The sequence below is a fragment of the Pongo pygmaeus genome, chromosome 12 (genome assembly GCF_028885625.2).
Source record: "Pongo pygmaeus isolate AG05252 chromosome 12, NHGRI_mPonPyg2-v2.0_pri, whole genome shotgun sequence".
NCBI lineage: Eukaryota > Metazoa > Chordata > Mammalia > Primates > Hominidae > Pongo > Pongo pygmaeus.
Window position 1 is genome coordinate 70,524,069 of NC_072385.2, and position 23,218 is coordinate 70,547,286.

The 23,218-nt window shown below is 48.6% G+C and overlaps 2 protein-coding genes across 43 annotated transcripts in view; both read right to left on the reverse strand.

Moving 5' to 3' along the window:
• Positions 1–4,247: 4,247 nt before the first annotated feature.
• On the reverse strand, positions 4,248–12,014 carry OTX1 (orthodenticle homeobox 1). Of its 4 annotated transcripts, XM_054475138.2 has the most exons (6): positions 11,816–12,014; positions 10,433–10,551; positions 9,267–9,335; positions 7,495–7,702; positions 6,378–6,529; positions 4,248–5,076 (listed from the first exon to the last, which is right to left on the reverse strand). In XM_054475138.2, exons 4-6 carry the CDS (start codon positions 7,589–7,591, stop codon positions 4,261–4,263), a joined length of 1,065 nt encoding a protein of 354 aa, XP_054331113.1. In that variant the 5' UTR covers positions 7,592–7,702; positions 9,267–9,335; positions 10,433–10,551; positions 11,816–12,014; the 3' UTR covers positions 4,248–4,260. The 4 variants fall into 4 exon arrangements, with proteins under 4 accessions (XP_054331113.1, XP_054331111.1, XP_054331112.1 ...); XM_054475136.2 differs by lacking the exon at positions 11,816–12,014 and having other exon boundaries at positions 10,433–10,879; XM_054475137.2 differs by lacking the exons at positions 10,433–10,551; positions 11,816–12,014 and adding an exon at positions 9,685–9,752.
• Positions 12,015–14,100: 2,086 nt separating this feature from the next.
• The window catches only part of EHBP1 (EH domain binding protein 1), a 381,714-nt gene continuing 372,596 nt past the window's right edge, over positions 14,101–23,218 (reverse strand). For all 39 annotated transcript variants that reach the window (XM_054475129.1, XM_063648666.1, XM_054475115.1 and 36 more), the window contains 4 exons: positions 22,922–23,021; positions 21,741–21,814; positions 15,414–15,528; positions 14,101–15,180 (listed from right to left, as the gene is read on the reverse strand). In XM_054475129.1, coding sequence (XP_054331104.1) covers positions 15,090–15,180; positions 15,414–15,528; positions 21,741–21,814; positions 22,922–23,021 — 380 coding nt within the window. In that variant the 3' untranslated portion in view covers positions 14,101–15,089. The remainder of the gene's footprint in view (positions 15,181–15,413; positions 15,529–21,740; positions 21,815–22,921; positions 23,022–23,218) is intronic.

Below are 23,218 nucleotides of genomic sequence, written 5' to 3' on the forward strand. Positions count from 1 at the left end.
TTATGAATCAGATTCCCCCTTACGTTTAATACCCTGTAGCTTTAAGATTTTTTTCTCAAAAAAAAAAAAACAACAACCCCAGTAATGAATTAGAGAAATATTGTCTCTATATATCCTCAGTAACTGGTATAAAAAATTACAGAAAGGCTCAACAAACGAGGTTACTTCACCGAATCTGTTCAGAACTTCAGCAAATTGAAGCAGTGCCCTTGAGAGAGTTTTAAGATTAAAAGCAATCTTTAAAATCATAAATATGACCCATCCCTTACCCTTAAAGCACTTCACACACGTTCGTCTAAGAGTAGACTTTTTTGCCCCTACAGTATAAGCAGAGAATACAAGGTATGAGTAGAAAACGTCAAGTTTTCGTTGACCACTCAAAGAAAGAAAACTGTTGACGTCTGAACGTTGCTAAATTTTCGCGGGTTGCTAAATCTCCTGAAGTTGCTTCAATTCTAGTTGCTCCAATTGTGTCACGAACACCCAAACCCAAACCGAACAAACTTCCTGGACAGAAGGGCGAGCTGAAGTCGGTTCTCAGAGAACCTGCCTGTCAACAGGTGGCCGGCCCGGGGTGGGGGTGGGGGTGGGGATGGGGGTGGGGGGGACCTTCCGCGTTCCCGCCGCCGCTGCCCAGGGACTCTCGGCCAACGCCAGCGCCCTCACCCTGCCGGGCCTGGCCACCTCCCGCCGTCCCCCGCCGCCCCCGGCCCGGCGGCGCACTCACCCCACTCCCCCACGCTCCAGCGTCCCGGCAGCCTGAGGTGGCGCCGCGGCCCGGCAGGCCCTGGGCGCCTTCCTTCTTCCGGTTTCCACTCAGCGCCGTGGGGTTTCAGCAACTGCCGGGAGGCCCTGGGAGAAGCACGTGCCTGTTTTCGAAGCTTGGTTCCCCGGGCGGGAACTCCGGCCCGGCCTCGGTGTGCCTGGCTGCCAGCCCCCTCCGGCCTTAGTGTGCAGGTGCCGAAGCTTCTAGACGCCCCCGAGGGGCCGGCCCACGGGGTCGCATCTGCCCTTCCCGCCCGCAGCCGCGACCTAAAGTGTGAAGCTCTGGCACGTCCCAGGCCGAGTGGGTTCAAATAACAACTGCGACGAAACTGAGGCCCAAGGGTTTGGGTACCTTGCTCCGAAGGCCACACAGTTGTCCAAACGAGTGCAAAGCCGGGTCTCCTGGTTTCGTTCCATTTAGCAGCCAAGAGGACTGCTGGGCCCCGCAGAGCTCGCCTCAGGGAGCCGCGGGCCTCGAGCGGCATTGGCAGCCGCTGCCTGAGCCAAAGCGGCCCTAGGGCCGCTAGAGGCAGGGTCACTGAGGGGAGCGCCCAAAAGGCCCTGCAGCCCGGGTGCCCAGGCCAGTGCGGCGCAAGCTGGAAGCCTCCTCGCCCTGGCCGCCCGCCAGTTCTCCCCGGCACGTGCGGGGTCCGCACCAGAGATGCCACGGGGCACCCAGGCAGGTCAGGCTTGGCCCCGCATTTCACCCAAGGCGCCGCCTAAGGGAGACCCTGCGTGGTGCCGGCCGGCCCTGCCTTCAGGCCTGGCGTGCCAGGGCGGCGCTGCTGGGCCAAGGGCGAAGGGACAGCGGCTGCGCCCCTGTGGGCCTCTGCTGAGTCGGGAAAGATGGTTTGTTGGTATGGGAAGGGTGCGCCCGAGCCTGGCCTACCGAATCCGGAGGGAGGACGCGGCCGAGAAAGCTTTCCTACAGCCGGGCTCGCAGCCCTGCGACCCCGCTGGGCGCGTGACGCGGGAGGGGTCGTTCTCCGAACCCCGCTTCACGGTGTGTTCTCAGGTCTCACACGGAATTTTTTAAAAATAGGGGATGTTAGTCACTTCGCAGGAAACTTTTCGTTGTTTCCTTGTTTCCTTCCCGCCCGTGAGCAAGTTGAGCAGATTCATGGCCTTATACCCAGGAGGTTTCAGGCCAGAGTCTGGACAGTTCCAGGCTCTGCGTTTTCTGGGGGAGGATTACCCTGCCACCCCCGTCTTCCCTCAGAGGGAGATGGAACTGTTCTTCCTGACCCCCAGATGCGAGCCAGGCGTCTTCTTCCCCTGCCAAAGTGAAACGCGTCCTTGTCGACTTTTCCAGGTTATGAGTTTGTATGTTTTAAAGGAACTTTACAATGCGAAGAAAGGTAATTTGGCTACTTCTGGCAGGAGCTGTGGGCTTAGAGGGACATCTTAGCACGTGGAAGGAATGGCTCGGATTCCCCAGCCGCGGTGAAGCCACCCGGGACAGCTCAGCAGCAAGGAAGGTTGTCTGCTGCCAACATGCAGGACACGGATCAGTTTTTTGTCGTTTTGCTTTCTTTTCCTTTTTGGCTCAGCTCTGAGAGCATTACAGAGCTATCCTTTCCCGCCTCCCGACCCTCTTCCCCTCCCCCTCTTCTTTCTGGTGCAGGCAATTAGGGTGAAGAAATCAGTGCCAGCCTCCTGCCTCTGAAGAGAAAGGAATTGCTTCGGGAATTGAGTCCTGACACCTGTCTCTGTCCTGGATGGCGAGGGGGGATGCGGGGTCAAAACGCCTGGGGGAAGAGGCCAGGCTGACGCGGAGGGGCGTGGTGGGGGTGGGGGGAGACACTCCCTAAGCGAAAGTTTCTGGGGACTTCTCTTGCCAAGTCCTCCCGCCTCATCCTTTGGCCTCCAGCTTCACGCAGGTCATTAACACGCGGGTTATTAACACGGAGTTTCCCTCGCTTTTAGCCCCCCGAGACCAGGACCTGGGGCTGGAATCAGAAGAGCAACACTGACAAGCCGTTCATTAATTTGCATTTATTTTCGGGAATTAATGTAGATAAAGAGGAGGGGGGGACTGCCTTACATTTCAACAAGTAATTTGTGATCTTCACATCAGACAAATCAAATTTACAAATTACTTTCCCACCTACTGGACGAAGCGGCCAAAGCCAAAATTGATACACAGGCGCGCGGGCTCTCCGCATATTTCGGAGAACGAAGGTGCACTAAAAACTCACTAGACAAAACAAGGGTGTTGAAAGAGAGAAGCCGACAGAGGAGTTGGAACTGGGTTTGGGGCCTGGGTTTGTTTGTTTTTCCCTAATGCTGTACTTCTACGGATTTTGTTTTGTTTTGTTTTGTTTTTTTGTTCCCTGGTTTTGGTTTTCTTGTTTTAGGTTTGTAAACTGGAACTGCGACCCTGTGCTTAGACCGGGTGAGGGGTTCAGCCCTGCGCCCCTGCCCAACCCCCACCTCTGTACCCTGACTTGTCTGTTTCCTCCACACTTCTTATATCCCGCGCCCAGCTTCCTGAAACCAAGCGGTTCTCTTCAATAAATACACAGAGGGAGAAGATGTGAAGAGGGCAGGGCAGCTTTGCAACAACTGAAAAAGAAAAAGCGCCATTGATTGAGGAAGAGCAGAAGGGGGACGGACAGAGGGAAAATATTTTTTGCTTTTGTTTTTTTATATATGTGTATATATATATATGTATATATATATATGTGCTGTATATATCTTAAAGTTCTGTTTCCTGGGTGCTAAGACATGTTCAGTTCAACCAACCAACAGCAACTAAAAAGTTTAAGTGGTCCCTGGAACGGACCTGACTATGTACAGCGTTCCCGCCGAGGCGGAAGCTTGAACCAGTCCAGCGCAGGGCGGGGTGGGATGCGGCTCTGTGCGCGGAAGGCTGGGGGCGCGCTCCTCCGGCGGGCCTAGCCCGGGCGCGCCCCAGCGCACTCCGCTGGGGCGGAAGAAACGCCGGGAGGCTCTGGCCGGCAGACGTGGAGCAAAATCGAGGGCAGCTGAAGGGGCGGCAGTCTGCGCGGGAGGAACTCTTAGTGGTTTTGATTTGGAGTAGTGTGCGGGTGCTCCAATGGGCAGAAACACGCCAGTTAGTGACTCCAGTGTCCAGAAAGAATAAATTAAAGTGTTGGGCTCAAACAGCGGATCAGAGCTCAGAGCCTCCGAAGGCTGCAAGTGCTTAATAGCTGTCCAGAAAGATTGGAAGGGGAGGCTTAGGAGTTTAGTAGGGGCTGAAGGGGGGAAATAATACATCTCTCCTGTATAGAATGTGTAGGCCAAGCCGAAGCACCGGTCCCCCCATCCAAGGGGCAGGGCGGGTTTGCACATCCCCCCAAACAAGTGGCACAAAAATGGGGGCGGCAGTGCAGGCAATGGACATCTTTTTTGGGGGTGAAAATTCAGTTTTGGAGAAGACGAGGCAAAGGCGGGCGGTGCAGCAGCAGCAACAGGATCGGGACCACGGAGGGCGCAGGTAGTTGCGTTTCTTCTCCTCTTTCATTCCTGGGCTCACAAGACCTGGAACCGCCATGAGGCTTGGTCCTTATAGTCCAGACAGTCGGGGGAGTTGAAGTTGAGTTTCCAGGCGGAGGAAGCAGCAGCGGCGCCAGGCTCCTTGTAATCCAAGCAGTCGGCAGAGTTGAAGGCAAGCCCCGAGCCACCGTAGCCTTGGTGGTGGTGGTGGTGATGGTGGTGGTGGTGGCCTGAGGACTGGCTCAATGGGTGGTGCGCATGTGGGTGGTGATGATGGTGGCCCGCCATGGAGGAGGGTGCCATGGGGCTGAGCTGGTGCGGGTGGTGATGTGAGTGCATGGGCGCTAGGTATGAGCTGCAGTCCACGCCGCCAAAGTAGGAAGAGGAGGGCGTAGGGTAGCCTTGGCCGTAGCTGCCGCCCTGGCCGTAGGACATGGGGTAAGAGGCTGCTGCGGTGGCGGCACCTGCAGCTACCGAGCGCTGCATACACGAGGCGTTGCTAGGCGCGGCCAGTGGCTCCGGCACCGACACGGACGCGGGCGCTGAGCCTGGCGAGATGGAGGCCGGGCTCCAGATAGATGAGGCAGCTGGTGTACTTAGCGACGACGCGGCCGCCACCGGGTTCCCACCTAGTCCCGCAGCCGCTGCAGCCGCTGGGTTGGCGGAAGAGCTGGACGCCGAGCTAGAGGACGAGGCAGAGCTGGACACAGCTGGCGGCGTGAATTGGCCACTGCTTTCGGAGCCCGAGCTCTCCCGCACTGGAGAGGACTTCTTCTTGGCTGGGCGGCTCTTGGTTCCGCTGCCGCTCTGCTGCTGCTGGCGGCATTTGGCGCGGCGGTTCTTGAACCAGACCTGCAGTGGGCCGGATGGGGGAGAGTGGGTCAAAGGGAGCTAGGGGAGCTTGTTGCTCCACCGCCCCGTGGACCCAACTCCCCGCCCAGAATATCGCAACCCTTTCCCACCGAGGCCTCCGCCCCTTCCTGTCTCTGGCCTGGCCAGACCCTGCCCCCTACCTCGGTTCCCAGCTCCTCCACCCTCCCCCAACCTTCTGCTCAAAGCCCCTCCTCAGCTGGCTCCAGAGCAGGGATGCGCACCTCCCCACCCCTACCTTAACTCTGCCCTAGGGCGGAATATTTCAGTCTGCCCACCCAGAAGTTCTGCCATCTCTAAATTGCTGCTGTTGGCTGCTTCCGTGTATGTTTGGAGGCCCCGTGTGTGTTTGGAGGCCCAGTTTTCTACTAATAGAGCTCAGGCAACAGTGGAGAGGTACAGAGCCGAAGAGTGTGGAACAGTCACCAAGTCTAGGGCCAGAGCCGTTTCACTGGGCAGCTCCTGGAGGCCAGAACTGGGCAGGGCGAGTATTTGAGTAGGGGTAGGAGCAAGGCCAGAGGCTAAGCAGAGGCAGTACTTGAGGGACTCGGGAAGGAAGCCTGGGTGAGATTTCGTTGGCCCTTTGGCTCCAGGTGGGGAACCAAATGGAATGGTTACTCTTCTAGGAGAGCCCCAGCACATGGCACTGCATTCCTGGTCCCCCTTCTCAAGTTTTCTAGTAAAGGAAGCGAAACTCTTGAGGAGAGTTCTGAGTTAGAATCCGAACGTTATCATCGGAACTCTTTCATCCCAAAAACAGAAATAAGAAAGCCGGCAGCAGGATTTTGCACTTAGCATCCTCTGTAAGCAGAGGAAGCGTCTAATGAGACCCAGGCAGAGCACCAGGCTCCGGCCAATCTCCGCTCTTCCATTTCTAGGATTGCCGGGGTGGAAGACAAGGGCAGAGGCAGAATTCAGGCCTCTGCGGGAAACTGCCAAGTCCTGGGGCAGGCGAAGAAGCAGGGGCAAGTGTCAGGCCCTCAGGGCGCTTTACATTAGGGAGCTTCCCTAGTCCTCCCGCAATTCTAAAAAGTACTTTCGATACCGATACCGAAGGCGCCCTAGGGCTAGGGCGGAATCCAGGACTCTAAGCCATTTCCTTTAACTTTTGCCCCCTTTCCTGGCTGGGGCCCAGCGCTAGGGGGAGTCCGAGAGCGGCTGCCCAGTCTGTAAGCCCACCCCCACAGGATGGTCTCCTCAAGAACTACTCAAGAGCCTTCCTAGACCTTCCCCGAGCAGCCTCAGCTCCCCTACCCAGACCCTGGAGCCCGGGGAGTGCGCACCTGGACTCTAGACTCCGGCAGGTTGATCTTGAGCGCCACCTCCTCCCGCATGAAGATGTCAGGGTAGCGAGTCTTGGCGAAGAGCGCCTCGAGCACGTCCAGCTGTGAACGCGTGAAGGTGGTGCGCTCCCGCCGCTGCTTCCGCGGAGTGGCTGCGGGGACACGCGGGGGCGCCGCGGGTCATTGGTGGCCACGTGGACCAGCGATAGAGGACTCGGGCAGGCCCCCGGCAGGCCCAGAGCTCGGCCTTCGCAAGAGAAAGCCGAACTGGGAATAAAAGAAACTCCCTCGGGCGGCCGAGCCGGAGAGGCCACAGGTGGGAGAAAGTGCAGATGTGCGACTAGAAGCCAGTGTCTCCAAGATTCGAGGGCTGCCCCTCTCTATGCCTCTCAGAGGTTAAAAAAGTAACAGGAGTCTACAATCTCCCTTCTTCTACATCCCCCCCTCCCCTGCACACACACACACACACACACGCACACACACACACACACACACACACTGGCTAGGGGACAGGGAGTGGGGAAGAGGTAGGCAGAAACACGACCTGAAAAACACTTTCGGAGAAAATAAATGAGGTAAAGGAGCGGGAGCTAAAAAAGAAACCCCGGCTTTGGCTCAAGTCGTCCTCTACAGCAGTGCAAAAATGGGTGCAGGACATCGATTTAGAGGACAATTTAATTAGGGAGGAAGAATACTCCTTCAGTGCAGCCTGCCGCTTCGCATAAGGAAAGTTTGGCTCTTTCTGTCAGGGCCGAACGAGTGTCCAGATTACTCATTCCATGTTGGGGAAAAAGGAAAAACACTAGCCGCCCCTGGGTAGCGAATCCGCAGGTAAATGAGCTCTGCGCTGGCGGTGGGACCACAACAGGAGAAAGGTTGCCAGTGACCCGGCCGGGAAGGCGCACATTGCGCGTTTTCTCAGCCCTGGCCACCTCACACGCCCACGACTCTGCCCCGTGCGCCGGCAGTGGGCCCTGTATTGTAAACAGACAGTGGGCCCTGTATTGCAGCCGGCTCCCTGGGCCTGCTCAGCAACAAAGCTTGCACTCAAACCCAACAGTCTGGGGGTCCCCAACATTTGAGAGGCTGAGGCAGGGTCGGGAGGGCTGGTGCTCACCCGGATAGCCCACGGATGGGTGCAGGAGGTCCATGGCGGGCCCGGCCAGGCCCAGCCCGTTCATGCCGTATGGGGGTTGTTTGAGGTAAGACATCATGCTAACAGCTGGGTGGAGGCGCCCCGACGGATCCAGGGGGCCCGGGGCCGGGAGCGGTGCAGGGCTCCCACCGCGCAGTCCTTCAGGGTCTGATGCGTCTGGGGGCCTGGCCTATGAAGACACGAGACACACGGAAACCGTCAATCGGAGCCACTTGGCTGCCAAGTCTTGCCCCGGGATAGACAGGGAAAGCAGGTTACAGAACTGCTCAGGGTGGTCAACTGGGATCCACAAGGCCTTAGCCCAGAAACCACAGTTGCTTTGAAAAGCAAAGTTTTCTGGGTCGTCTGGCTCTAGGGTTGGAATGAGCCAAAGACTGGTAGGGAGTCCATAGGAGTAAGAAGTTAAAAGCAGGGCCAGGCTGGGGAGGTCAGAGCCAAAACCGCGAAGTGTACAAGCTCCCAAGTCCAGGCAAAATTCTGAATCCGGCAGACGCCAGCTTCATGTTGCACAAGCAAACGTTCACTTGGTGCCCGGACGGCAGGCCGCCCAGAGCATGAGGGGTTGTTTCATTTTGTTTCACGTGTTTTTGAAAAGGTAGAGACTACAAAGGGCCAATGTGGAGGGCTAACTGCACCTCAACCTCTTGTCCACTTAGGACACTTAGTTCCTTCAAAGGTCGCCAGGGCTGCGCCCCTGCCCCAGATCCCACAATCACCACTCCATCTGACCTCTCTGTGCCCAGCCACTGAAAGATCGCTGACGCGAAATCCCACCGCACCTCAACCGCAGTAACGGGCCCAGGCCTCGCAGAGGGCCAGAGGACGTCGAAGGGGCCACTGTAGAGGGGGGCGACCCCAAGATGCGGCCTGAGGTCGGGAGCGCCTCAGCAGCGGCCAGCGTCCTTCGTTGCCAGCGCGCACCCGGCCTTCTCTCTGCCCAGTCTGGGCTGCGGACCACAGGGGCCCAGCAGGGGGTGAAGGGTGACTGGCCTAGCACCTCAAAGGGTCTCGGGGATTTGTGAAGCCGGAGGGCAGCAAGTCGCGTGCTGCCATCCTTGTAGCTGAACCCGCGGCCCCAGGACACGGTCGAGAACAGAGAACTAGGCCTCAGCGGCGTAGCCCACGCAGACCCGAGCTGGGAGGTCGAAGCCTCGCCGCCGCCGCTGCCGGGAACCCGGGGTGCCACTCTCAGGGGTCAGGGAGGGGCGCTGGAAACTGGGCCTGGGGCCCTGGGGGGCCATCACTACACCCCGCTTAGCGGGATCGCTGTGAAGCAAGCCAGGGACTCGGGCTAGGACGTTCAAGGAGAGAAGTTAGAGCTAAAGAAGCTCCCCCCAGCCCCGTTCCCGCCCCCGTCTTCTGGGATCCAAGACCTGGGCTGAGGGAGTCCAGCTTGTAGGAAGGGGACCGGAAGGGAAGCAGCCAGGGCTCTAGGGCCGAAGGAAAATGGGACTCAAAGCTGCGACGGCTTTGCGAAGCTGCAGCGTGAGTTTTCAAAGACTTTCTCCAAACTTAGCACTTCAGCTTGGTTACTTCGGAGGAGGCGGGGGAGGGGGCTGCGGGCCGCGACAGCGCCCGGGGGTCCTCAGCTCACCAAGAGGGGAGCCAGGCCGCTCCCACAACCCCGCCCACCTGCTGGGGACCGGGGAAGCCGGGATCCATTTGAGGAGGGGGAGGTAAGGGTAACCAACGCGCTCCCGGAGTCCGGGGTGGCCCCGCGGCTTTCTCCTTACCTGCCCTCAGCTGCCGGGGCCGTTCACCATCTACCTGGATCTCTCACAGAGACCCGCCGGGCAGCCAACCTGCAAAACAGAGCGGCACTGGAATTACCCTGGCGGCTGGTCTAGGACCCCGTGTTTCTTTCTTTTCCCAACTTCCTTCTTCCCACCTCTATCTTTTTTTCAGTGGCTTTGTGCGTGTCCCTCTGGGTTTCACTTTATTGCACAGACACTTTGTTTGCTAAGCCCCACACGTTCTCAGGACATTGCCTAGCCCGGGATCGCGCCGAGGGGCCGCAAGGGGGGGAATTCGAGGGGCAGAGTTGGGAGGTGGCTCGGCGTTGCCGCGGCACTCCCGGTGCAACGTGGAGGCAGTGGGGACTGGGAAGTCCTGCAGAGTCACTTTGCAAACTAAATAAATCAAGCGATTTACCTTGTCGGAGTGGCTTGTCTTGCTCGGTTGTTTAGGTGATTGGAAATGTAGCCTGATGAAGATTGATCACCTTTCTACTGCCCTCCCCGGGTATGTGAACGCGAGGCGAGTGCGTAACGGGGCTAGGCCGCCAATCGGGGGCCCCGCGCGGGCTGAGTGACAGGGAGCCGGGCAATGGCTGCGCGAGCCGGGGGTTACCTCCGCGCGCCCCCGCCCTCCCCCGCCCCCCACACCCCGCCCTCCCCGCCCGCCCGCCCCGCCCCGGTCGCGCGCTAACTCCGGGACTCGGCTGGCAAAAGCGGCACAGAGCTAGGCGAGGAAGGCGAGCGGAGAGCCCGAGTCCTGGCCGCGGAGGGGGCCGTGGGTCTCCAGGCCTGCCCTGGGCGCCCCCGCCCTTCTCTCGCGCTCTCGGCGCTCGGGAGGGAGTGGCAGGGAGGAGGCGAGGTGCTGGAGAACCGGTTCCTTCGCTCTTCCGCGCGCTACCGGGCTCAGCCTCTCGGGTGTGGGCGCCAGGACCCGGGGGCGGCGGGCTGGAGGAGCCCGGGCCTCGGCCCCTCTCCCGGCGCCGCGGGCCCCAGCGTTTTCTTCCTCGGCGCCGCCACCTGAGAACCGACGCCGCGGGCTGCTCGTGCCGGCGCAGGCTACTTTGCAGAGCGCGGGAGCAGCTCGGGGCGTGCAGATCTCTCCTCGGCGCCTCGGGACTCTCGCGCCTGGGAAGAGCACCCACTGGGAGGACGCCGCCACTTACCTGCTCGTCGGCATCTCCCGGGGTTCCAGGTCCCCACCAAGGGTGTTTGCAAGTCTTAAGCGCTTCTTCTGAAATGTTGGAGCCCAGCGTCCTCTTCCCCTCACACGTACACCCTACTTCTTAATTCAAACATTTTGATAGGAAAGTTTCTTTTTCACTCTTTCTCTCTCTTTCTTAGACTGCCTCTAACAGGGACTTTTTGATGGAAAATGTGGCCACAGACCCCTGCCCTCAACTTTTTTCCACATGCTGCGTAAGGATCCTCCTTGAGGCGATTTCCCCGGATTGTTCGTACGGGCGAAGCCCATTTCCCAGCCGAAAAAACTTCCCAAACACGTCTACCTGGGTGGACTTTTAAAAGTGCAAAAAAGAGTTTTCGTTCCAACTCTAAGCTAGGCGAATCTTTTAAATGGCACCTCCTCCTGAAAATTAGGCACTTTATTCCCTTTCGAGGAATATCTACACCTTGTTTCTAATCTCCCCCACTCCCCCACCCCGACAGGCGGGGTAAAAAGTTTGCACAGGATTAAGTGTGAGGGCGAGTCAAGGAGCCTCCAGGCGCATCGCAGTGGGGAGCACTCGCGCTGCCCGGGCTGCGGGGTCGGGCGCCGAGAGCGGACCCGGCGCTGGGTGAGGAGGAGGAGAAGGAAGGGGGAGCCCGCTGAGTGAAAAGGGGCCGCGGCCGCCGCTCATCAAAGTGCTTCCCCCTCCCCCAAGCGACACTTTCCTTTGGAGTCCGAATAAAATACGGTAACAGAATATGATGGAGGGCACACTGTTTCCTTAACTGCTTCTCAAAGGACCCGGGAGATCTTCTTAGGACCTTTAATAAGGCTTTGGTCGGTTCTTTTGTTGATCTCTCAAAATCAACTCCTTCTAATTGAAGTTGGAGCTGAAAGCGAGCTAATGTTCAAAGAAAGTGGCCGCCAGACCAACGAAATTACATTTTTTTTTTTTTTTTGACGATGAGGGAACATCTAATCAAAGGGGCAGGGGAGGAGGGGTGGGAGTGGGGGCGTAGGAAGGAGAAAAGGAGGTTTTACAAGATCCTTCTCTGGTTCACAAAAGTCAGCGACACGGGCGCTTCTCTCCAGAACAAAGACACCGCGGCCCATTCACAAAAGGGAGAGAAAGAGAGAAAGCTGAATAAAAGAACGAGAGAAATGGGGAAAAAATGAGAGAGAGAAGGAGGGAGACAGTGAGTGAGAAAGAAGCTTTAAGAGGAAAAGAAACAGTGCAGCGCGCAGCGCTAACCCAGGCGGGGACACACCTTAGGCTCGCGCAGGCCCCTACCAGGAGCAGTCGGCGAGGCCCGCGGTCAGCCGCCCGCGGCTCGGAGCCACTGTGATCGTGCTGAGGTTTAAAGAAAGCAACGAAATATACCCCTTCCTTAGGTTCCGAGGAAAGGCGCCGGCTGGAGCGCACCAGTTTTGGGGGAAAGAATATGCGGACGTCCCGGAGTGCGCTTCGCCGGCGTCCACGTCCATAGCCCGGCGCTGCCCTAGTCCCGGCCAGTCCGCTGTGTGCCGGGATTGGCCCTCCAGTGCCGGGGCGCGTGACCTTGCCCCATTCCTCCACCTTAACGCATTCCTCCCTCCACCAGGCCCTGTTTCGCCTGCAGCCTCAGCACCTGACCTGGGTCCTGCGCAGCGAGGTGGGACGGCAGTGCGCGCTGGAATGTGCTCGCGCGGTCCCCGGGGCACGCCTCGCGGGAGTCCGGCGCTCTCGGTTCCAGATGCTGCCACCATTCTCGGGGAAGTTGGGAGGTATCAAGTAGCACGGATTTTTTTTTTTTTCCTAATTAGAGTATTTATCTAATCCCAAATTGCAGGCGAATTTTCTTAACGCTCAGCCCATAAAACCCCAGGATTAAGAAAAGAAAGAGAGAGGAGAGGGGGAGAGGGAGGAGAGTGGAGAGGGAGAGAGACTGGGATGAAAGTTTCTTGAAAGCAGCGCAGAGGATTGAGGCGGCCGTCGCTAGGCAAATGTCCAGGTGGGAGATGCTGGGCCAGAAGCCATGACCGTTCCAGCATCGGCCGCGGTGCGGGAAGGGGAAGTGGGGACACCACTTGAGGAGGTGAAGCCGTCCAGCTCAAGGCCCTCGAGCCGGGAAGGGGCGAGGGAGCTGGGTCTGGAGACAAGGATCCAGCATCCAGGTGACCTCCAGGCCGGGCCAGGCTCTGGTGGACACTTGGGACAGGGGGAGGGCTTTGGATCTGAGGCCGAGGGATCTGACCAGGGGCGGAAGTTCTGCTCCGGCCCGCAGACTGTGCCCAGGCAAGCCCGCCGCCAACGCCCCTGCTCCTCTGCGACCCTCGGACCGATAGCCTCTTTTCCCGCAGCGCGGGCTTTCGAGTTCCGGGTCCTCTGGTGTGCTGGGCTCGTGCCCGTTCTCGGGAGCCAGCGTCTGGGCACCACGCAGCGATGTCCGGATGCAGCGCCCTTGCCGCGGGCCTTACCCGGCCAGGCGCCGGAGTCCACGCTCCACCGCCGCTGAGGGGCGTTCGGGCGCCACCGAGCAGCCCAAATTGAAACTCCGAGAGGCTCGGGACTAAAGCTGAAGGGGCAGGTAGAGGGGCCGCCCGGCGGTCCTAGACCATCCTAGCAAATCTGGGGCGAGGGAAGGGTTGTCAGTTGGCCGATTGGGAGCGGCTTCGGGAGCGAAGGAGCTGCTTTTCGGCGAGGCCCCTCGGGAGTGAAAGTTCCTCGAATCAAGCGTAAACTGGGTGGGTGCTGTTGGCCGCCCAGGCCCCAGGCTGCTTGGGGTGGGCGATTTCTGTCTGCTGAGTTTTCCCGGGGTTAGAACGGGATTCTGAGAGCGTTCCCCAGAGAGCAGCAGCTCTCTTTCTGCTCTCCTGCTCGAATAAAGAGGGCAAATACCGACTTCATTTACTTAAAATAACTTTTCAATAACTTAAATCCTCATCATGAAGGAATTCTACCGTAGCAAGTTTTTATCATTTTGAAAGACTGGCAATTGGAGGTGGCTGCATACTTGGAACGAAATTTGTTTGTGTGTACATACATAACGATCTACGCTGAAGTATAAATGCTAGTGGACTGTTTTCTCTAAGTTTCTGGACTTGTTGAACAAGCTTTCTTTGTTTGGACACCCCTGTGGGGGAATGAAGGAAACTACCATAGAATCGCTTTTTTTTTTTTTTCTGTAGCCTAGAACTTCTTGTTAAAAGTTCTCTTTCCCTCATTTCATACACACATACCTGCACACATTCTCCCCGCCCCCCAACAATAACCCTCTTCCTTTCACTTCAGTACCTACAGACTTGCCGGTTATCAGAAGACACGACTCTCCCTAATACGACTTCAAAACTCTAACAATTCAAAGTAATGACGTGGAAAATTCAAGATATAAATATTTTTTCATTGGTGTGGAATCACAAATTTCCTCAAATCTTTAGCAGAGATGACCCTTTACAAAAGACATGATAGTTTATACTGCTTAAGAATATGACTAATTACTTTTCAATTCGCATTCGTGTGTCAGCAGGGCCCCCTCTGGGATGGTGTAAACTTATTCAGCTTCAAATGCAGCCCAGTATCCTGCCCTAAGTTCCAGAGGACCATTTTCCACATGAAAAGTCTTATGGATAGACAAACTTCCATTCAAACCAATGTCAAGCTTTCATTGCAAGAAAGTAGCAGCCGTGTTTAAGGTAAGAAAGTTTCTGCTTTTATTGAAAATTTATATATGACTCAGTATTGTAATAAATAAACATAACCATTTTCACAAAAAATGACAGTGCTATGCTAAAGAAGAAAATATTAAATGGGGGATTTACTTGTAGTGGCAAGACAGACTTTTTATCAATACAGAATAAATATTAACAGCATTCGTGAGCCAATGTTGAGACCCAACAAAATGTAGGAATCAAGCATGATGTAAGAAATAATTATCCAGAGAAAAAGATGGTGTATTCTCAGATGATAAGACTGTCTTTGTAAACTGGTGCATATCAATTAGTCCCATCCTCACAGCTCACCTTCAAACCACACGGCTTGTTTCTGGCTATGTTAAAGGACCATCCTCTGAGGAAAGCAGAGGAGAGGAACTCCATTATCCTTACAGTGAAACGCAACCACTGCAGAAAAACTCCGCTGGTAAACAGAACACAGTTTAATTAGTAGATGGGATATGATCTAACTATAAAATTTAGGTAACAGAGTAAGTGTTACATATGGCAGGACTGGAAAAAAATCATGACATTTTTCTTATCCCCTTGTACCCCCCTCCCACTGTCATTATACTATTACCAACAACAACAAGAATAATGTTTCAAATTTTCCTCCCATCAAAAAATGAGAGAAAATAACGAGGGAAGTGTTTTTGTTCTTTTTTGAACAGTTTCTTGAACACCTCCAATACCAATCACTCACAAGGTGTCTGTGCAAATCTATTTCACAGGATTTCAAGGAAATTGTTAACTCACAAAAAAATCCTTAAATGAAGCTATTTTGGAGTTCTGTATATTATTTGGAAAGGAGGGAGGGAAAGGGTGGTGGTGGTAAAGTAGAGGTAAAGTAGTACAATCCAGCCAAACAAAATGTTAGAAGTTTTAAATCAACAATGAGTCTGACTTTTTCTGGTTTGGGAAGCAAGACTCTAAAATGTTGGGAGAGATTCTTTCTGATCTGATGGCTACTGAAGAACACATTTCTCCTCTTTCTTGGCCATCTTGCCTTTGTTTTGCTCCAGAGTTCGCTCCAAATGCTCATCTTCTTCTTCGGCCCTGGATGTCAGACAAACAGGACAAACAGGAAACAAAATTATTTTTCTTCGTGGAGGGCAGAGCAGCAGCACTCCCCCGTCGCCCAGTATTTGGATCCCCAGCGGGAATGGGGAGCACCAGGCCAGCGGGAGGCTGCCCCGGCCCTCCCCGCGACCTCTGGATTGAACTTTCCGCACACTTCTCGGCCCCTCGGCAGGTGGCCCAGCCTCGACCCGACCCCACTGCCCACTCACTGCTTCTCCTGCGCGTCCAGGTCCCTGACGAGCGCATCGCGCTTGTTCACCAGGGCCACCAGCTCGTCTAGCAGGAGCTGCTCCCGTCGCTTCTGGGCCTCGGTCTTCTGCCAGTCTGCAGAAGACGGGAGGCTAGTTACCCACCGGCAGGGCCTCCGAACACCCGGCCCCCCGCCCTCCCCTTCCCGCCTTTTCCAGTTTCCTTATACTTCTCAGCAAACCACATTATAGAGCCACTAGCTAGTGTTTTCTGGGGAGTTTGGCTGTTGTGGTGAAGGCCTCCTCGCTAAAACTCTACTTCCTAAACAGGTCCTGTGAATGGAGATGGCTGCGGCAGGGTTGAAGCCTACTTAGAACCAGGTGTGAACTGGTGGCTAGCCTGAGGTGCGCACCTGAATCCAGCCAAAGTGGGGGAGGGGAGCTAGAGGCCCAGAAGAGGTTGGCCCAGGGGTTGGTAGTGGGGGAAGTGGGTAAATGAGGAGGCGGGAAACAGTGATGGGCGATAAAATCATTCTGAAAAGGCTAGAGAATCTGCCTGAGAACCTATCCTCCTCCCCCACCCCCACTCTCACCCCAAACAGCCCATTCTTCGCTAATTTCCTCTTCGCTCTATTTTAGCAGTTGGATGTATCTCACACTGGGCGCCATATGCTTCACAATAACTTTAAAAGTAGTGAATCGGCTAATTAGCATTTTTCTTTGAAGTAAAAAATAAATTTGCTCTGCAATATTACACTGCAGCTCTCGATCGCATCACAGCCAGTTTTCTTTTGGAGACGTTTGCTGGGTGGTTTCAAATCAAAGCACTTTTGCAAAGGAAAAATTACATATTTCTTTTTGAAACCCTATGTTAAAGGTTGGAAAACCCGATGGGCAGTGCTCTTTCCATGGATGGGGGGCGTTTTTTTTGGAAGGTTTTAGACCCCAATAATATATTTCCTAATCTTTGCTGGTCTGATGATTTCCTTAAGATGAGCAGCAGTTTCATTTAATAAAAACAGGACCAAATCGAACATTTAAAACACTTTTGAAACCAAAGCCAACTGCTCTCTGGCCAGACTGTAAGGGCTTGTAGCTGTCAATCAACCCCCAGTCTACCCCGCCTCCCTCATTAGGAAGGTAAACAATGAAAAGAAGAAGTAGATGATGAGGCAGATAGCAGAACAAATGAGGACCTAGAGGGAAACAGGACACCAGCTTAAAAAAAAAAAAAAAAAGGAACCATGGCCACTGACTCCTGCAGCCCCCTCCCCCAGCAAATGCACTTTCCAAAAAACAGAGAGAAGTGCAATCCTTTCGGGTTTCTCTCTTCTCTCTCCATTGCCCTGGGCAATCATGTTAAAACTCACATGGCTGGTGCTTATTCAGATAAACCTAACAATGCACACCGCTGGTTACCATGTGAATCTTCACAAACCACACAAGAATGTGCTGGTTCAAATCCCCCCCGACCCCCTCTCCAAAGCAAAATTTATTCAAGACAGCAAACTGCTCAGCAGCTTTATGAAAGCAAATGGTGCTAGAGGGAATTCTATCTTGTATTTACAAATTAAAAATTAGATGCATCATCATGCAATAAAGGTTAGAAAAGCAGCAAAAAGCTAGAATGTTTTATTCAATTTATCACTATTTCTTTCATTATAAGCTCTAACACATACATATTTATATGAAACATGCTATATGTTAATTATCCACATTCGATATAAAACATCACACAAATACATTAAATAACTGATCACTATTACACTTTTATTTTAAAAATGAAATATTCTATAGCATAGAGATGAATACTGAAACTATTTGGAAAGGGTTTCTTTGAATATAATAATTTAAAAAATAATAAACAGCAAAATTGAAGAGCAGCCATATATATCACAATTTTATTCTTTGGATTTAAATGCAACTGAGGACAGGAATGCTGGAAAATTTTTAAATCTGGTTCTTGTTCTTAAATCAGTCTTATTCAGCAGGTAAATTAATAGGCTCTCCAGGTTGGAAAGATCTTAAAGGTCATCTAGTCTAATTTCAGGTAACTATAATTCTAGAAATATTATTTCAGAAAAAACCTAAATGTGTAATAGATTTGAGACTGAATTTTACATTAAGATTACTAGTTTAATGAATATTAATTTTTTTCACTTCCAACCTCAAGAAATCATTCTGATTATAAGCTTTGATTTATAATTATTTACTTCCAAAACATTTTGCTAACAGCTTTACAATTGAATAAATTTTCAAAAATAGAATTAAATTGAAAATTATATTTAAAAAAATTAAACCAAGAAAACATAAATTTTAACAACACATATAATTTTCTTAATTATTCTTTCTCTGAACTTGACCAGTGGCTTTTAAGGCTTTAATTAGTAATTAAAAATACCAAGATTTCATTAATATTGAAAAAATTAGGACTTTAACAAAATGGATAAAAGAGGACATTAAAGAAAATTTTAACCTTTGAAGTATTAAGTAATTTAAAATATCTTAACTGTTCCCTAGCTCAGTAATGACATTTTCTGTAAGTGTAATGAAATCATTTAAAAATTAAGATTATTTAGGTAATTTTCATCATTTCAGAGTCAAATTTAAATGACATTAGAATTTAAAATATCCCAGCATAAATTTATAGGTTTTTAAAATATTAAATCTGTCATTACAGTGCTACATTAATATCTGTCTACAAAATATTAGTCAACTGTACAGGAAATAGCAATGTGCAGTGAATAGATTTCACATTAGCAAAACTATACTTTTACTTCATGTTTGTTTTCTCATAATGGGAATAAATTATATAATATATATGTACACAAACTCATACATATGTACACATATACATATATATTTGAATGCTAATTTGAGAAATTAAGTAAACTATTTTTATCTTTTTTAAAAAATGTAATATTACATTTAAAATTGATCAAGATTCACATTCGCATGTTCAAGCCTAACTGCACTGACTTTGGCTTGGACAAACTACAATGTGGGTTCTGATTAATTTAAAGATTCCAGTGTACTTTTGCTACAAAAGCCATATCCTCTTGTAACAAATAGGATTAAGTTTTGATGCTGCATTTGAGCCAAAGTGTTGAAATAAAGAGATTCTGTTTATGTCCATCTGCACTGAGCTGTTTTGTTAGTTTAAAAAACTCTTTTTTATATATAGGGCCAATTATTCACTCTCTGATTCAGTTTATTTGCTGAAGTTGATAATTACCTTGAAAAAAGGCAAGAGAAATACCTATAAACCCTTTAACAGAAAGGACCTAAAGTTCTTGTAGTAAACCTTCAACCTTGCCACTATAAATAAGCCTGGCACTTTGATGAAAATTAACACTAGTTTTGTAAAGAGCACATTGGGGGATTGCAGTCAAGTCTTATCTTTAGTTCCAGTCAACTAGCAATCCTGAAAGAGTTTGCATCATCATCAGAACAGGCCATTTGATAGGATTCTACCGCTGTACCTAATCAATCTATGGAAGACTGTGGCTGTACTGTGTAACAAAGCTAAAATAGATTTACAAATGGGGTTTTAGGGGATAAGCTCCTCCACAGGATTACATATTGATTTTAAATATAAAAAGCTTATCATATAAACCATAACTACAAAAATAGTGAACCTATGCATAAATCCCTTTAGAAGAGCACCCACTTCAAACTCTAAGCCAAGAATAAATCAAGATGTACAAAATCCTAGAGAAGATCCATTTCTTGTGCAGAAAATGAACATACCACTTTCTAAAAGCCCACCCCAATGTGTGCAGAAATGAATTTATCTTTCTTGAGGGGGCATTAATAATCTGGAACAAAAAAAACTATAGGAAAAGTATCTAAAAGATGTTTGTTAGCTTGAGGGATCCTACAACTTAGTTCAGTAGAGTGAAACTCCTGCTATGAAAAACACCTCAGGAAAAAAAGGGTAAAAAACAGGCCAAAGTGATTATGGATTCTCAGAAGAATGGATGTATTGAATATTATTTTTTTTTGCTCTCAAACCAAGCTGTTAATATTTCTTTCAATGTGCTATGGTTATCAATATTCTATGCTGTTCTCCTGGTGAATGGTTTCAGCAGCAGATTTATTTGAAAAGATTTTAGTTTATTTATTACTAAAACCATCTTATGGCTACTAAGTAGGAGGGATGGGAAAAGAGAAATGAACTTTAAAACAAAAGAAAGCAAAACAAAACTAACTACTGTTGCTTATTCATGTGTTTTTTTCTGTGGTGTGTTAACACTCAAAAAGGCTATTCATCTGAATGTGTGTCCACTCTAAGGGTTGGCTCAGAGGACACTGTCTTCACAGAGCTGATCTTCACAGTGATCACCACCTCTCTGGGACAGCCCAGCCCATGTACTGCCCAGGGTAGTGGGGCAGCCTGTTTCTTAAGACAGTATCTTTATTTGTAATCAACAGGCTGCTCCTTTTCTCAAGTCTCCTTTTTCCCTCAACCAGCAATGGAAACTGGCTGAGAGATTTAAGGCACAGTCATATATACACAGACAATGTATTTAAAACACAAAAGAGAATGATAATGCAAAACACTAACAACTGTAGTAAAATTGTTTTAAAAAGAAAAATATTTTTCCCCTTTTCTTCGAATATATGACTTTCTACTGCTTTTCTGTATGTGCAAACAGGTCAGGAAGATAAAATATTAGATTATTTAACACTGTAAATCTGGTATATAGGGATAGGACTGCTGATGAAATTGAATTATTTAATGTGTCATGGCCCTGCTTTTAAGACAGGTATTTGGTTATAACATTGGTTTTGGGGTTAGAACCAATATCTATCTTAAAGTCAACTGTATTGTATCAAGCTGTATTTTGGGGATAGTTTATCTTTTTATACGTGAAAGCGTAGATAAAAATGTAAAGAATGTTCTGTGTTGAGTATAGTGTACAATGAATCTATAAATAATAAACTGTATGATGAGTTATATGTATTATATATACTATACATAAACATTATATATTACACATACATATATATATAATATAAATAGTATTTGCTGTGCCTACTTTTCAACTGACTATTTTGCTCTTTTAAAGACTATACCATGACTACAAAAACTATATCAAGAGGAAAAATACCATTTAGTATAGTTGTGCACTTTATTTCAATGGCAAGTTTCACAGAACTTCTTAAATAATTTTGACAAATTTTATAGTCATTATCAATGCCATAATTTGATACATCTGGGTAGCCACTTGAAGGAAATTGGCTAACTGAAGCCTTTCAAAATAAAGTAAATCAGATTTCTAAACGAGGATATACAAATGTTGCCAGTGATATTTATCAAATGAGTTTATGAATATAAAAGTAACTAAAAATGAAATGTCTACAAGCATATATGATAGTATTTAGACAAATAGCATGCACTTTGATGACAATATTTATTAAATATTTTAAGAATATAAGGCTTCACTTGGCTTTCCCTTACGTACTTAAATTTCCAGTTTCTGAACTAATTAGAATTGACTTATTATGGATCAGGTACCTTATCAGGTGAAGAACAAAATTACCATGGACAGTCAATGGGTTAAGAGGTCAATATAGAATAGGAAAATCAGTTTGCATTGATTAGACAAAAGGTCCATTTTACAGAGCCCAAAGGATTAGCTTTTAAGCAGACATCTTTGAACTATAAGACATTTTCAGCTGAGATATAAGGAGAACAGCATTATAAAACACCGAAGAATTAAAAAAAAATCATACACAGTAAATGCCAGATAAGCTAGCTGATGTTTACCGATATATGAACCATGCATAGGATTACTATATAATTCATTTAAAAGCTTTATGAAAAGCATGAAACTGTTTCATTTATCTCTTATGCCAATCTTTGCCCAGATACTCACTTAATACAAGTTGGAATCTTAAGAACTCTAGTAGACTGAACAGGGATATATTTCCATGTTGACATCAATTAAATATTAAAGTAAAATTTAGAGTCTGGATGTAAAAAATCAAAATGATAAATCTTTTCCAAACCTCCCGAGTGGAAACAACTTTAAATCGCACTTAAGTAAAATGTAATTAAATCAATCAACTCCTTATAGTTTCCATTTTATGGAAATATAAGCTTACTGAATCAAAAGTTAAGACAATTTTGTGCTATTATTAATAGCAAACATAATGATTATCTATCTGAATTAGGGTCCTTAAGTTTATATGGATACTGCTTTCTGCCTCCACGGCATTTATTTGCAATTCCGGAAGGTCCCTAGTACACCAGATCTAGTAAGACCAGAAGTGTATTATATTCTTTAAATCTCTTTGACAACTGACACATCACATACCTCACCCCACCACAGCATTTCTTACCTTCAATGGCTAGCATTGCCCGCAATTCCCGGTTCAGCAGCTCATACCGTCGTTCTAAATCATGTTCTTTTTCCCTGGGCAAGTTGCAAAAGTTCATCAATATGCTAATTACTAAATCATTAAACACTTAAAAGAACCTTTAGGTTACATTGATTTTAGGACTCATAACTGACTTTTCTCTTTAACTTTAAGCCACTCCAAATGAATGATACACAAACCTAAAACCTTCCTCAGTTGAATATTTACTAGTACCATTATTTTCTCCTTCAATTCTGAATGTTACATAGGTATATTTTAATCTGAGGATAATTACTCACTTTCTTCATTGCTTCTTGTAATAAATGCCAAGTATAAGGCTATTTTCTAAAATATTTTTCATAATTTATAATCTCTTTTTTCCAAAACTCCATATGAAAAGAATACAAGAAACATGAAAGTACCAGCAGTGCAAATTTAATACAGAGACCACAATTCAGGATTTGTAAAGTTTTGTGCTTCTTCATAACTCTTTTATCAAGTTCAGGCATGGCAGAAATTATAAAATTAGACTTTTTCACTAAAATAAACCACGTAAGCCTGCTCATTCTCACACTAGGTGGCATACTAGAAGAATACTGCTAGTGAGCAGAAAGGAACATGCTTAAGTCCTCCGGTGAACTAAAATGCTAAAAACTAAGAATGCTTACATTTTGTCTAGACTCCATTTTACTGTAATTCTTATAATCACAAAAAGGTCACTTTTGTTTTAGTAACTGATCTTTTATCCCAAAATTTAGAGTAACATCACCTGAGACTATAAATGTACTTTTGTCCTTATTAAGAGTTATTTTATTTAACTTAGAATTTGTTGTTAAATAAACTTTAATTTTATTTATCTTCCCCTCTCTCAATATAAACCAAACTTCCTTTCCTTGTATAAGTGATTTACTTCTTAAATACAATAATTGTTTATATTCCTTGGCTTTCTGTATAATAAACACTTTTTCAGTGTCTATTGTTCCATTTAAAAATTCTTATAAGATGAAAACTGTCATATACTATTTTTTATTTTTTTATAAAACATGTAATCGCTAAGGAAAGGGAAAATACCGAATAAATATTAAATACCAAAGAAGGCAATAACAAGAGGCCTAAGATTTATCAGTGTTGTAGGCAAAACAAGCATAATGATGAGTACTTACAGAAGAGAGAGCTGATTCATTCTCCTTATTAAGGCATTTTTCTTATTAACTAACATAAACCATTCCTGCATCATAGCTTCTTCTTCTTCTGTGTTCCTTCCTATAATTCAGGAAGAGTTACCTCTTACTATACGACGTTAATACAAGCCAAATAATAGTTTAGCACAGAATTTTTTAAACATAGAAAACATTTTAGTTATTCTAATAATATATATTAAACTGCTTATAAGAAGGTTAAAGTCTAAGTCCTGAAAAAAGAAAAGTCAATCTTAAGATAATATTATTTGGCATGCATAT